We start from the raw sequence: 11480 nt of genomic DNA on the forward strand, positions 1-11480 counted from the left end.
GGAAAATTTGTTCTTCAATTTCAACCTCAATGATAACGACATATTAGGAGTGACCGAGACAATGGTGATAAGAGGATGAAACTTGCAGGGTCAATTCTACTATGATCCCTGCCGATGATGGATGATGATTTTTTTTTTCTTCTTTGCACTTCCCTTTTTAACCAGTGCCCCACATCGCGATTACTATAAAAGGTAGGTGTTATGCATTTCCACTCTCCGATTCCGCGTGAAGGAAAGTCTTTTTGTCAGAAAAGAATCATTTAAAAAAAAAAAAAGTAGGGAGATCTTTATCGATGGAGAAAATCTGATTAAAAAACTTATTCAAGATAAACATTTTTTTTTTGTTTTTTTTTTTTTTTTTGCGATCAGGCGATTTCTTAGATGGTTTTATTGGCATGTGAATTGGTAAACGGTGTAATATTGTAACCGTCAAAATGTGTAACATCACGCTCACATGGAAAAACCTTTTTTTTTTTTTTTTTTTTTTTTTTTGACAAGGAATACCAACTACAAACCAAAAACGTAAAATAAGATGAAATGAGTATAGACTAGATTTTACTTTCGAGAGTTTCCTTTGTAAAACTGATAGGCTTTTTCTACACGTGGGATACTAAAAAAAACCTTAAATTGTTTACCATCATCTACTACTTTTTTTTCCATTCTTTGATTTGATTAACAAAATAAAAGGTCTTCCTCCGTATCTAACCGGACCATCATCTTTTTTTTTTCTATTTATAACAATTTTATTTCAATACAATGTAAAACTAACGAAGAGGATAACAGAAAAAAAATTAATCTAATTGGTGGATGGTTGTTGTTGAATTGTCTGTGCGAGTGAGCGAATATTTGGGTCATAATGATTCTATCAAAAATAAAAAAAAAAAGTTGAATCTAATGCTTACTTTTTTTTTTTTTTTTTTTTTTTTTTTTTTTTTTTTTTTTACCTGATAGAGGAATAGTTCATAAAGACTGGTACCAAAAGGATTACACAATTCAGGATCTTCTAATAAAGGTAGATATATACCAGTGGCGGCACGGTCTTCAGATTGAATCAATGCATCAAGACGAGGGTTCCTCTATAGGTGTACAACAAATAGGAAAAAAAAATTTTTAATCAATGATCGTATGCTCTTTTTTTTTTTTTTAAAAAAAAAAAAAAACCTACCTGTAATAAACGTTGTACAAGAATAAGACATCGAGATACCGTCTTGTTGGGCATGTTCAGTGCAACCAAGGAAAAACGCTTGACAAAAGCAGCCAATCGATCAATAGGGATTTGTCGTTTCCTTAAAAACATCATTTCCAAACCACGAAGTAAGAGTTCCGCTTCTGACTCGGAGGCCACCTCCCTGCTGTTCACTTTTGATTCATCTTCTTCCAATTGTGTTCTATAGGTTGCCTTGAATAAAATTTGATAGATTTCCTTGTAAAAGTCCTTGAGATCATAATTCAATGCTTCACCTTGTCCCGATAGTAATTCGAATGCTGTTGTAATACACAGTAATCGTTTTCGAGTACCAGCGCCACCACGATTTGAAAGTGATGTATCTTCAAGTTGATTCATCACATCACGAAGCGCGTTCAATAAGTCATTAAAGAAGTCCACGTTGATCAAATGAGCAAACCTAATATTTCAAATGTAACCCAAAATAGTCGTTAAAAAGTCAGTTAGAACAGATAATATCATTGTGAAAATCATTATTATTATTCTTATTATTTTTTACTTACCGAGCTAATCCGTTGAGAACACCAGGTAATAAAGGTGAAGAAGATTGTTTCTTCAAAATTCGGAAATAGAAAGCGAACACCAATTTCAAAGTTTCCGTGTGCTATTTAGTAAAAAAAAAAGTTTAATTGATTAATCAATGCCAAGAGCCATCCTTTTTTTTTTTTTTACTTACAAACTTATCCTTTTCTTCCTTACTAACTACGGCTTCAGCTTCTTGAAATTCCTTTTCAATTTCTTTGGTTTCTTTCAATGCCTTTCTTGCTTTTTTGGTCAAAAAGGGTTTATCCTTGGCTTTTCTTTTTTTGGAGTTTGAATCATCTTGATCTATGGAGGATGAACTGATAGGTGCCATTTCATCCATGAGTCGCAAATGTAAAAAGAGGTCGATCACCTTTTTATGTACCACATAGCCCTTTGACTTGATCATCCGCGTAATCATCTTAACAGCATCCAAAGATATTCTTCCAGATTCATCCGATTCAAGAAGATTGAGGATCGCCTTGTAAGATAATTCAGACATCTAATATATTACATACGTAGTATACAAAAGATAAAAAAAAAAAAACGATATGAGTTTATCCAAATCATTCATCTTGTATTCTTTCTTTCTTATTCATTCTTACATCATCCCATTGAAGAATACTCATTCGAGCCACAACGGATACCATAATTTCCAATCGAAAGTTGAAATGAGGTTTTGCCATCAATAGTTCACATAAACATCGAGTAGCGACCAAGGCCATAGCAGTATCCGTTTCTGTGTTTCGTTCTATTGAATAAGGTTTATACTTAATAAGCATATGTTGTTGATCATTTTGTATCACCTTCCACTGACTTTTTTTTTTCATGGTACTTACTTGATAACAGTGTGTTCAAATCTTTGAGATATAATTCGTAGTTGTGAAGTAATGATTGTTCATATTCTCGTAGTCTCTTGACTTCCTTTGTAACTTGCACGCCAGTTTCTTTTTCAGTCAGTGTTCGAATTCGGTATCTAGAAAACAAAAACAGAATAAAAGGATTCAAAGTAAATATATATTCATCATTCAATCCTATATAGGAAATTTGTTCACGGCTTTTCCCACACCTCTGTTCACAAAAAAAAAAAAAAAATTACCCTGGAATGATATCTTTGTACACCGCCAGTTGAGCTAAAAGAGTCAATTTTTTTATAGTCGCATTGTCAGTACTATACATATGTCGGAAGGCTGCCAAGCTATGAACCTATATATATATTATCTTATTAGTATGCAACTTTTTTTTTAATCTTTTATGTTCTTCTCATAACTTACATTGTCTTCAGGATCTTCTTGAATAGAAGTTGCTAGACTTGCTAATTCTTCTTTCTTGACCAAGATCAATTGCTTTTTCGAGAGTACCGGAGTTTCTTCCATTCCTACCAAGGTTTCTTTTTCATCTTGATCACTAGTAGACTCGATACTAGCTTCCACCATAGTTTCATCTTCCTCTTCACCAGAAAATTCTTTTTCTTCTTCCTCTTCTTGTTCTTCTTCCTGTTGAGCTAGTTTACCACCAGGTAATTTGATAGGTAACTTGTTGACATAATCTTTACGAGTCCAATCAGTAGCAACCTTGCGTGGTTGTAATTCATAATCCATTACTTTTTCGTCATCATCATCCGAGTGTCTATGTTGTTTTTGTTTTCGTTCCTGAGCCTTTTTACCATTGGATTTGGTACGTAGTTGATGTCGTTGATATTGTTCATTTTCAGAATCGGAGGATAGATCACGTAACAAGTCTTGATCATCATCATTATCACTGTCTATAAAGCCTTCTTTATCTTGAGTTATCATCATATTATCGTCATCATAATCTTCTTCATCAGAGGATGACAAGTCAGTAGGTTCAGGGATACTTTGCTGCTTCTTTTCCTTTAGCAAAGGAGCCATTTTGGGTTTTTTCTCCTTCTTTGGATTTCTAAAAGAGATGATATCAATATAGATAGATTTAGTAAATTAAAAAAAAAGGGTCGTGATCTATCATGTATTTTTCTTTACCTTGTCAATTCCTTTGCATCCATAGATGCTAAAAAGCTTTGAAATCCTTCATTTTCAGCAAAGAAATCCAAGTCTTCATCAGAGATTCCAATGTCATTTTCATCTACTTCGGGCACGGGTAAATAATCCTTGTTCTAAAAGAAAGAAAGAACGTATGTTGAGAACAAAACTATTGAGATCAAACAAGTATATTTTTTTTTTAAAAAAAAAGTGATCTTTCCACTTTACCTTAGGTTCTTTCTTTGGTGCAACACTGAATCGTTTAAGAGATGATCCAGACTTTGCCGAAGTAGGCGGCTTTGTAGTTTTCTTGACGTTGCTTTTCTTGCTTGGCATGTTCAATGAAGAAGAACGATCGAGTTTTTCAAAGAGTGAAGAAAACGAATAAAACCTTGAAGCAAGAAGCTTTTTTTTTTTTTTTTCTATTTCCGCTTTTTTTTTTTTTTTTTTTTGATCAAAGCCGGTCACTAGTCCTGACAGATCGCCACCCTGAGGATTTCAATCTCAAACAGCAGTGCATGAATTTTTTTCTACTTGTACCTTCTTTCTAAACTTCTTTTTATTTTTTAGATTATTAATAAAAACTCTGATACCCACCGAATATCAAAGATCTGGGTATGCTCGTTCCATCTACTTACGAGTGAGACTCATTTTTTTTTTCATCCTGCGACCTTTGTCTTTTGATTTCTCAGTCGAAACTGATCATCATAGCACCATGTTTGAACTGAACATAAATGAAATCATTCTCTTTCAATTGCCTTAATAACAGTTTGTTCCTTACCTCCCAATTTATAGAGTAAATTAAAAAATAAAAGTCAATTCAGTCATATCTCATCCAATAATGATCATCATCCAACAAAATTACCATCATTGGATTGCTCTCAAAAAAGTAGTCAAATATCATCTAATCTCATTTTATCGCTTATCTTGTCACCTAATGTACAACGATCACCAAAAGATTTCATCGATTTTCCCAAAAAATGCCTGATGACCCCCTGACAATTTATTTTTACAGCTAAAATTTGGCTGAGGAATTTGAAAATTTTGGCTGTAAAAAAAAAAAAAAAAAAAAAAAAAAAAAAAAAAAAAAAAAAGAGTCCATGACCCCAAATAGTTCTAGTCACCTCCCAAATCCCAGTTTTAAGCTTAAATCTATAACCATATCGTGTAAACGCCATTAACAAAAGATGTGTATGTTATCTATGGCTAACTTTTTTGTTAATGGGTCAGAAAGGGAGCTTGTCGATAATCCGTAGAAAATCGCAAAAAAAGGCTCAACTGACACCTCATGTCAAGCTAAAAAATATCTTCAAACCCATTTTAAGTCTTAAACCTCATATCATACCGTAATAACACTATTAATAAAATATATGTATATCATTCATGTCTATATTTTTTATTAACACATCAGAGTACATTTACCACTAAAAATCTCGCGTTAAATGCAAAATATGTAGTGAGATGATGAAGTCAATCCGTATATTAATAGATAGTGGTATTGACTTGCAAGATATGCTTACCGCAGATAGACTTTTGTTTTAAGCAGGCGGATTGTACTGATTATTCCGCGCATTTGCTAAATAGATTGCTGTTACATCGGCCGATCACGCAGATGGGAATCATAGAGTGATATCTGGTACCTTTTTTAGATTTTTGTTTTGAATTGAGCCCCATCAACAAAAAATAATAACAAGATTACCTATCTAAATGCATCACATGAATCATCATGATCATTGGAGATAAACCTTGGCAGCTAAGCAAATGATAATAATAAAAACATAGGCTGTATGGATATCTACTTGTTGAGGAGGCTCATAAAAAAAAAAAAAGGTGGAGTTGGCTGACTTGCAACGGTCGCGGTAACCGATCACCGAGCTTTAACAGATGATGATTTTTACCTCCACATTTTCTAACATATAAACACACTATTTGTTCCCATTTCTTTTTTTTTTTTTAAAAAAAAAATAAAAGGAAGCAACAAAATATAAGTAAACAGTGAGGGAATATGGTTGTCTTCTCCAATCAGAAATAATGAATGCTATGAAACCATAAGTATTTTTTTTTTTTCAAACTTTCGACGGGGCTCAAATCGATTTTCTTTCTTTAGAAAAACTTGGTCGTTTCACAGAATCATCTCCACAAGTTCCACCTGCAGAAGGAAATAATCCCCCCCCCTTTTTTTTTTTCCTCAATATAAAAATGATGTTTTGAAAATCATAAGATATGATTGATTATTTTTTTTTCTTTTTCATCTTGGCATCGAGTTACAACAACATCCATTTATTTTTAATCTATTGGATCGATTTTTGCCCAGAATTGTAACGGAATAATGATCCCATTGTTTGGAAATGCCCGAACCAAGAAATTGTAAATTAAATTTTGCAAGGTATAAGGTGATCTTTCGGGCCGATGAATAATCCATCGTTACTGGATAATATATGATGTGGTCCGAAACTGCCGATGGTTGATTGGTTGAAGGATCAGACTGGGATTCAATTTCGCATTTGAATAAAGGAGCTTTATTTTTCCATCTATTTTTTTTTCTCTTTTTCTTCCCTTTTTTTTTTTTTTTTCTGTATTATATCATACTCTTTATTATTATCATGTTCACTCAATATATTTATCATCTTATCAACAACTTTGATCAAAAGAAAACTATTGATCAATTACAATCTATCGTTTCTACTAAAGAAGGCTCCATTGGCCTTGTCACTGCTGCCATTTTGATGTCTGGTGTCGCTCTCTACAAATCATCAAGGGTAAATAAGGAACCGATAAGGAATTTTATTATCATCACATTCTAACACCTTCTTTTTTTTTAAGATTGATCGTGGTTGTCCTCAGATTCCATACAATTCAATTCTAGGATCAACTACCGAATATCGTAAAGATCCAGAAGCCTTTATCAAAAAATGGAATAAGGAACTAGGTCCAGTTTATGGTGGTTATTTATTTGGCCAGGTAAAGCATTCTATTTTTTTTTAAAAAAAAAAGTTCATCTATATTATATTAACATTATCATGTTTATTACTTGCTTTTCATTGATAGTACGCTACTTTTGTCTCTGGTCCACAAGTTCGTGAGGTGTTTTTGAACAATGATTTTGATTTTCTTGAAGGCATTAGACGAGTATGTGGATGAAATGCTTCCTTTTTTTTTGATGAATTATTGAGATGATGTTATCTAATATTTATTATCATTTATTTATTATAGGATTTTGATACTCTACTTTTGACAAACGGTGGCGGCAGAAATGATCTGACGACAGAAATGGTTGCTGGAGGAATCAAGAAGAACCTTAGCCCAAAACTTGGACAATACACAAGCCGTGTGATTCAACATGTAAGTGACATGCATCATAGGACGAAATGACAGTTTTAAATTGATTATTCCAATTTCCCTTTTTTTTTTTAATTTTTATAGCTCCAACAAGGTTTATTTGAACAATGTGGCGTAGTCCCTGGTAAGGATCATCAATCACCTTCATGGTGGAAAAAACGATCTTGGCATATTAGAAATCCACCACCTGATATTTACGTTTTTTTTTTTTTTTTTTTTTTGATATGCAAATTTAGATGAAGGAAAAGAATTTTATCATGTATATCCTCTTGTGCAACACATGGTGGCGAAAGCTAGTGCATCAGTTTTTGTTGGACCTGAATTGGCCAAGAATGAAAATTTGATTGATTCTTTCAAGAATATGGTACTTGAAGTTGGATCTGAGCTACGACCAAAACCAATTTTGGAATTCTTCCCCAATGTGATGCGATTACGTATGTGGTATATTGGAAAAACATCAAGAAACGTCAAGAGACACCGTGATCAACTCTATGCAGCCTTGATGCCTGAAGTCGACTACAGATTGAATGCTATGAAGGAAGGTGATAGCAACTGGGAACGTCCTGTAAGTAGTAGTTTAGTTATTACAATGATGTTATGAACTAGTGTTTTATTTAAACTGACATGTATATCTTTCAATTTATGTAGGATGACTTTTTACAAGATATTTTGGAATCAGATGGATGTCCTCCTCATGTTGATATTTATACACATCTAGTCAATTGGATGACACAATTAATCTTTGCCGCTCTACATACAACCAGTGAAAACGGTACCATTGTCTTATACCGTCTTTTGGATAACCCTGATGCTATGGAAGAATTATACAAGGAACAAATTCAAGTATTGGAAGAATCTGGTTATGATGCTAATGTAGGTCCTGAAGTCTTTACTCGTGAAATCCTCAACAAATTCTCAAAATTGGATAGCTTTATTCGGGAATCATGTCGTCTTCGAAATGATTATTATGGTCTTCCTCATAAAAACGTTAGCAACAAGAACATCACTTTATCAGGTGGTGCTATTATTCGTCCAGGTAAGAAAAAGTCCAAAAAAGGAAATGAAAAGTGCTTATTCATAGTTCACTAACCTTTTATATTTTATTATAGGTGAATTCGCCTACGTAAATGCTTTCTCCAATCATCGTGATGAAAACCTTCAAAAGGTCATTGAAGATGTGAGCACTTTCAAACCTTTCCGATTTGTGAACCAGGATCGAAATTCTACCAAGATTGGCGAAGATTTTATTTTCTTTGGAATGGGTAAGCACGCTTGTCCAGGTCGTTGGTTCGCTATTCAAGAAATCAAAACCGTGGTCTCTTTATTGATTCGAAGCTACAAGTTATCTGCATTAGAACCAGTCGTCTTCCCTACTATTGAACGTAATCAAATTCCCAATGGTCGCTTCAAGCTTGTGCCCAGGAAATAGATCTTTTCCCAATTAGTTAGATCCCCAGTTGTATTTTTTTTTTTTTTTTTTGAAAATAAATATATACATATTCTTTTTTTTATTCTTTACCTTAACTTTCTTTTTTTTTTTTTTTTATCAACGATTTACATTTTAAAATATGAAATGATAGTGATATTCATGTCATAATTGACCCTTCCGTCATCCATCCGACCTGATGAATGAAAAGATTGGATATTTACGATTGATAGTGTAATCATCCTGTATGTGGTATGTTGCTCAGCTGATGTGTGAAATCTTCTAATACTCCACATCTTCCGAAGTCCAACTCATCATCACCCCTCCTTTCTCTTCATTGAACCACTTTACTTTTATAATTTTTATACTATTCATTATAGATTTTGATATCAAAGGCAGTTCTTTTCATTGATTCTTTTTCAATCATTCATTGATTCATTCATTTCAGTCCTTTTTATCTTTTATTTTTGTACTGAGTCATACCGCCTTTTCATTGTGATCAACATTACATCAAATGATCCAGTTACCAGTTTAAATGATGTCCATTTCTTATATCTCGCTCTCTCTCTCTTTCTTACCCCCGGTCTATTTTAATCGAGATGATGATCGTGATTTCTTTCTATATAGTTGTCATGATAATAATGATCCTTCCTTCATTTACTTTGGCTCTTTTACTTTGGGAAATTGTCATGAAAGACAATGAAAGTTGGACCCCACCTTTATCCTACTGAATTTTCAGTCACCGCCAAAACCCCATTTCTTTAAATTTTTTTTTTTGTTTCTTTTTTCTTTTTTTTTTTTTTCCTACCTTTCTTCCCTTTCCTTTTTTTTTTTTTTTTTACAAGTTTCATATAAAATCTCATTTATATATAGATATATTTCATACTTATGACAACTTCATCGACTCAGAATGCTATATTGGAATTGAATGCACAGTACTTGGAGAATACATCTATCATTCACTCACTCGAAACAAAACTAAAACAAGGTTTACAAGAATTAACGCTACCCCAGGAAGAATTCACCTTTGCTATTGAATTTATTGAAGACCATGGTAAAGCGATTACAAAAATTCATTACTGTTATCAAATAATTTTTGTTTAGATATGAATTTATTCAAAAAAAAAGTACTAAATGAATTTTTTTTTCTTTATTCATATAGTGACACTGTTTCGATTCTTAAAGGACTCTGATTTTAACGAAGATCTTGCTTATGAGCGTTTGTTAGACACCATACTTTGGCGCAAGGAAATCAAGATTAACGAGTTAAGATGGGATACCATTCATACCAGCTTTTATCGTCAAAGTCAAAATGCATTTGCCTTTTTCCACAAACAAGATCGGCTTGATCGACCGATTGCTGTTATTCGCATGCGACACTTTCCAAACTTTGGTGACCAAACGTTAGCTGAAACTATACCACCTTTTGCCTGTCTAGTTATGGAAATGGCTCGAAAATGGACACGAGATCTGACCCGGCGAAACGAACAACTCAGACTAGAAGGTTCAAATACAAAGGATTTGACTGTTTTGGTGTCACAGATTGTAGTTATTATTGATATCTCTAAATCACCCATGGTACCATTAGTAAGTCAACGGAAGGAGGAAAACAAAGGGGGGGGATTGTAGAACATTAAACTTATATTTAAATATGTAGGAAAAACGACTGATACAAGAATTACGAATGTTAACTGATGATCGATTCCCTGGATTTATTGGATCTGTCTATATTATGAATTTTGGTTGGATGTATCAAGGTTTATGGCAAATGGTCAAGCTAATGTTATCTGAAAGGGCAAAAAGTAAAATAAACTTTCCATCGGCCAATGAAGTGAAGGAATATATAAGCGAAGAAAACTTATTACAAGGTAAGATGAAAAAAAAAAAAATAGTGTATCTGATAATACAAGATACTCATCATATTTGATTTGACAGAATTGGGTGGGGATGATGATTACGAATGGACTTTGGACAACGATATTATACTACAACAATATGGAAATGGATGGGAAAAGGAACCAAAATCACCTTTGATAACTGAAGATTTTGCAACCATCCGACCAACTCGAAGCTTATCACTATCCTCCTATGCATCTGATGACTTTTATGATGCGCCTGAATCACCATTTGTAGAGATTGATCGAGAACAACCAATTATGGGGAAAACACCAAGTGGATATTCAAGTCTTTATGGTACACCAGGCTCATTAACACCTATTGGTATTCGATCACCTTCTCAATGGCCATCTACCTCTCAGTCATTATTTCCAATATCTTCATCAACAAATCAATACTTTCGACTCAATGGCATTCATTTACCATCCTTTCTTTCGTCATTTTTTGGAACAAATATCAATACTGCAACGACAACAGAGGAATTGGATCATTCTAATAATAGCGTATGTGGAGTGGACTTGACTTATCGACTTACCAATATAGCCATTGAACAACAACAACAACTTGAAAATAATATTGAAGCGGTAGTGATGGTTGAAAAACGAACAATTGAACGACATGAACCACATTTTCCTCATTTACTACCAGCAAATGATCCTCAATCAACTTATGCCAATGCTCCTTTGAAATTACAACTACGTCGATCTGAACAACGCCTGGTGCGAATTACACGAAGACTTTTTCGACTATCATTTGCTTACAATGGTACTTTCTATTGGATACTTTTATATATCTTTTTACGTGGACCTGTGGAACATTCGATGAAACAATTTTTGGCCAAAATTTTGAAGAATCCAAGGACTATTACTTATACTACAGTTGGATTGACTGCATCAATGGCTGCTGGATTAAGTGCATCTTTATCTTCTTCTTTAGGTCATTAGTTTATCCCCTTATTATATTTTTCTTTTATTGCATTTCTCATTTATTTATTTATTTTTTTGTAACATAATATTCATATTTCACTCCCTTTGTTATCACACTTATGTACATTCAATTCCCGCATTTTTTT

The 11480-nt window shown here is 33.3% G+C and overlaps 3 protein-coding genes across 3 annotated transcripts; 2 read left to right on the forward strand and 1 right to left on the reverse strand.

Moving 5' to 3' along the window:
* Positions 1-498: 498 nt before the first annotated feature.
* Positions 499-4138, reverse strand: BX664DRAFT_71542 (nucleolar complex-associated protein-domain-containing protein). The gene is made up of 11 exons (XM_051549704.1): positions 3976-4138; positions 3748-3881; positions 3022-3667; positions 2847-2953; positions 2587-2723; positions 2353-2498; positions 1902-2249; positions 1729-1829; positions 1166-1625; positions 945-1076; positions 499-862 (listed from the first exon to the last, which is right to left on the reverse strand). Exons 1-11 carry the CDS (start codon positions 4081-4083, stop codon positions 797-799), a joined length of 2385 nt encoding a protein of 794 aa, XP_051403265.1. The 5' UTR covers positions 4084-4138; the 3' UTR covers positions 499-796.
* Positions 4139-6320: 2182 nt separating this feature from the next.
* Positions 6321-8574, forward strand: BX664DRAFT_275493 (cytochrome P450). Its single transcript, XM_051541287.1, has 8 exons — positions 6321-6506; positions 6571-6708; positions 6796-6876; positions 6961-7089; positions 7171-7210; positions 7323-7651; positions 7735-8122; positions 8196-8574. Exons 1-8 carry the CDS (start codon positions 6351-6353, stop codon positions 8513-8515), a joined length of 1581 nt encoding a protein of 526 aa, XP_051403266.1. The 5' UTR covers positions 6321-6350; the 3' UTR covers positions 8516-8574.
* Positions 8575-9342: 768 nt separating this feature from the next.
* Positions 9343-11471, forward strand: BX664DRAFT_275496 (CRAL-TRIO domain-containing protein). The gene is made up of 4 exons (XM_051541288.1): positions 9343-9566; positions 9675-10099; positions 10170-10380; positions 10448-11471. Exons 1-4 carry the CDS (start codon positions 9401-9403, stop codon positions 11350-11352), a joined length of 1707 nt encoding a protein of 568 aa, XP_051403267.1. The 5' UTR covers positions 9343-9400; the 3' UTR covers positions 11353-11471.
* Positions 11472-11480: the final 9 nt, after the last annotated feature.

The sequence above is a fragment of the Halteromyces radiatus genome (genome assembly GCF_025201355.1).
Source record: "Halteromyces radiatus strain CBS 162.75 chromosome Unknown BX664scaffold_2, whole genome shotgun sequence".
NCBI lineage: Eukaryota > Fungi > Mucoromycota > Mucoromycetes > Mucorales > Cunninghamellaceae > Halteromyces > Halteromyces radiatus.

Coding starts and splice junctions, on each gene's coding strand:
- BX664DRAFT_71542 (XM_051549704.1), bottom strand. CDS start 4,083: ATGCCAAGCAAGAAAAGCAACGTCAAGAAAACTACAAAGCCGCCTACT. Junction 2,499..2,586: donor TTTGAACACACTGTTATCAA/GTAAGTACCATG, acceptor CTTATTCAATAG/AACGAAACACAGAAACGGAT. Junction 863..944: donor ATGAACTATTCCTCTATCAG/GTAAAAAAAAAA, acceptor TATTTTTGATAG/AATCATTATGACCCAAATAT.
- BX664DRAFT_275493 (XM_051541287.1), top strand. CDS start 6,351: ATGTTCACTCAATATATTTATCATCTTATCAACAACTTTGATCAAAAG. Junction 6,507..6,570: donor CTCTCTACAAATCATCAAGG/GTAAATAAGGAA, acceptor TTTTTTTTTAAG/ATTGATCGTGGTTGTCCTCA. Junction 6,877..6,960: donor TTCTTGAAGGCATTAGACGA/GTATGTGGATGA, acceptor TATTTATTATAG/GATTTTGATACTCTACTTTT.
- BX664DRAFT_275496 (XM_051541288.1), top strand. CDS start 9,401: ATGACAACTTCATCGACTCAGAATGCTATATTGGAATTGAATGCACAG. Junction 9,567..9,674: donor TGAATTTATTGAAGACCATG/GTAAAGCGATTA, acceptor TTATTCATATAG/TGACACTGTTTCGATTCTTA. Junction 10,100..10,169: donor AATCACCCATGGTACCATTA/GTAAGTCAACGG, acceptor TTAAATATGTAG/GAAAAACGACTGATACAAGA.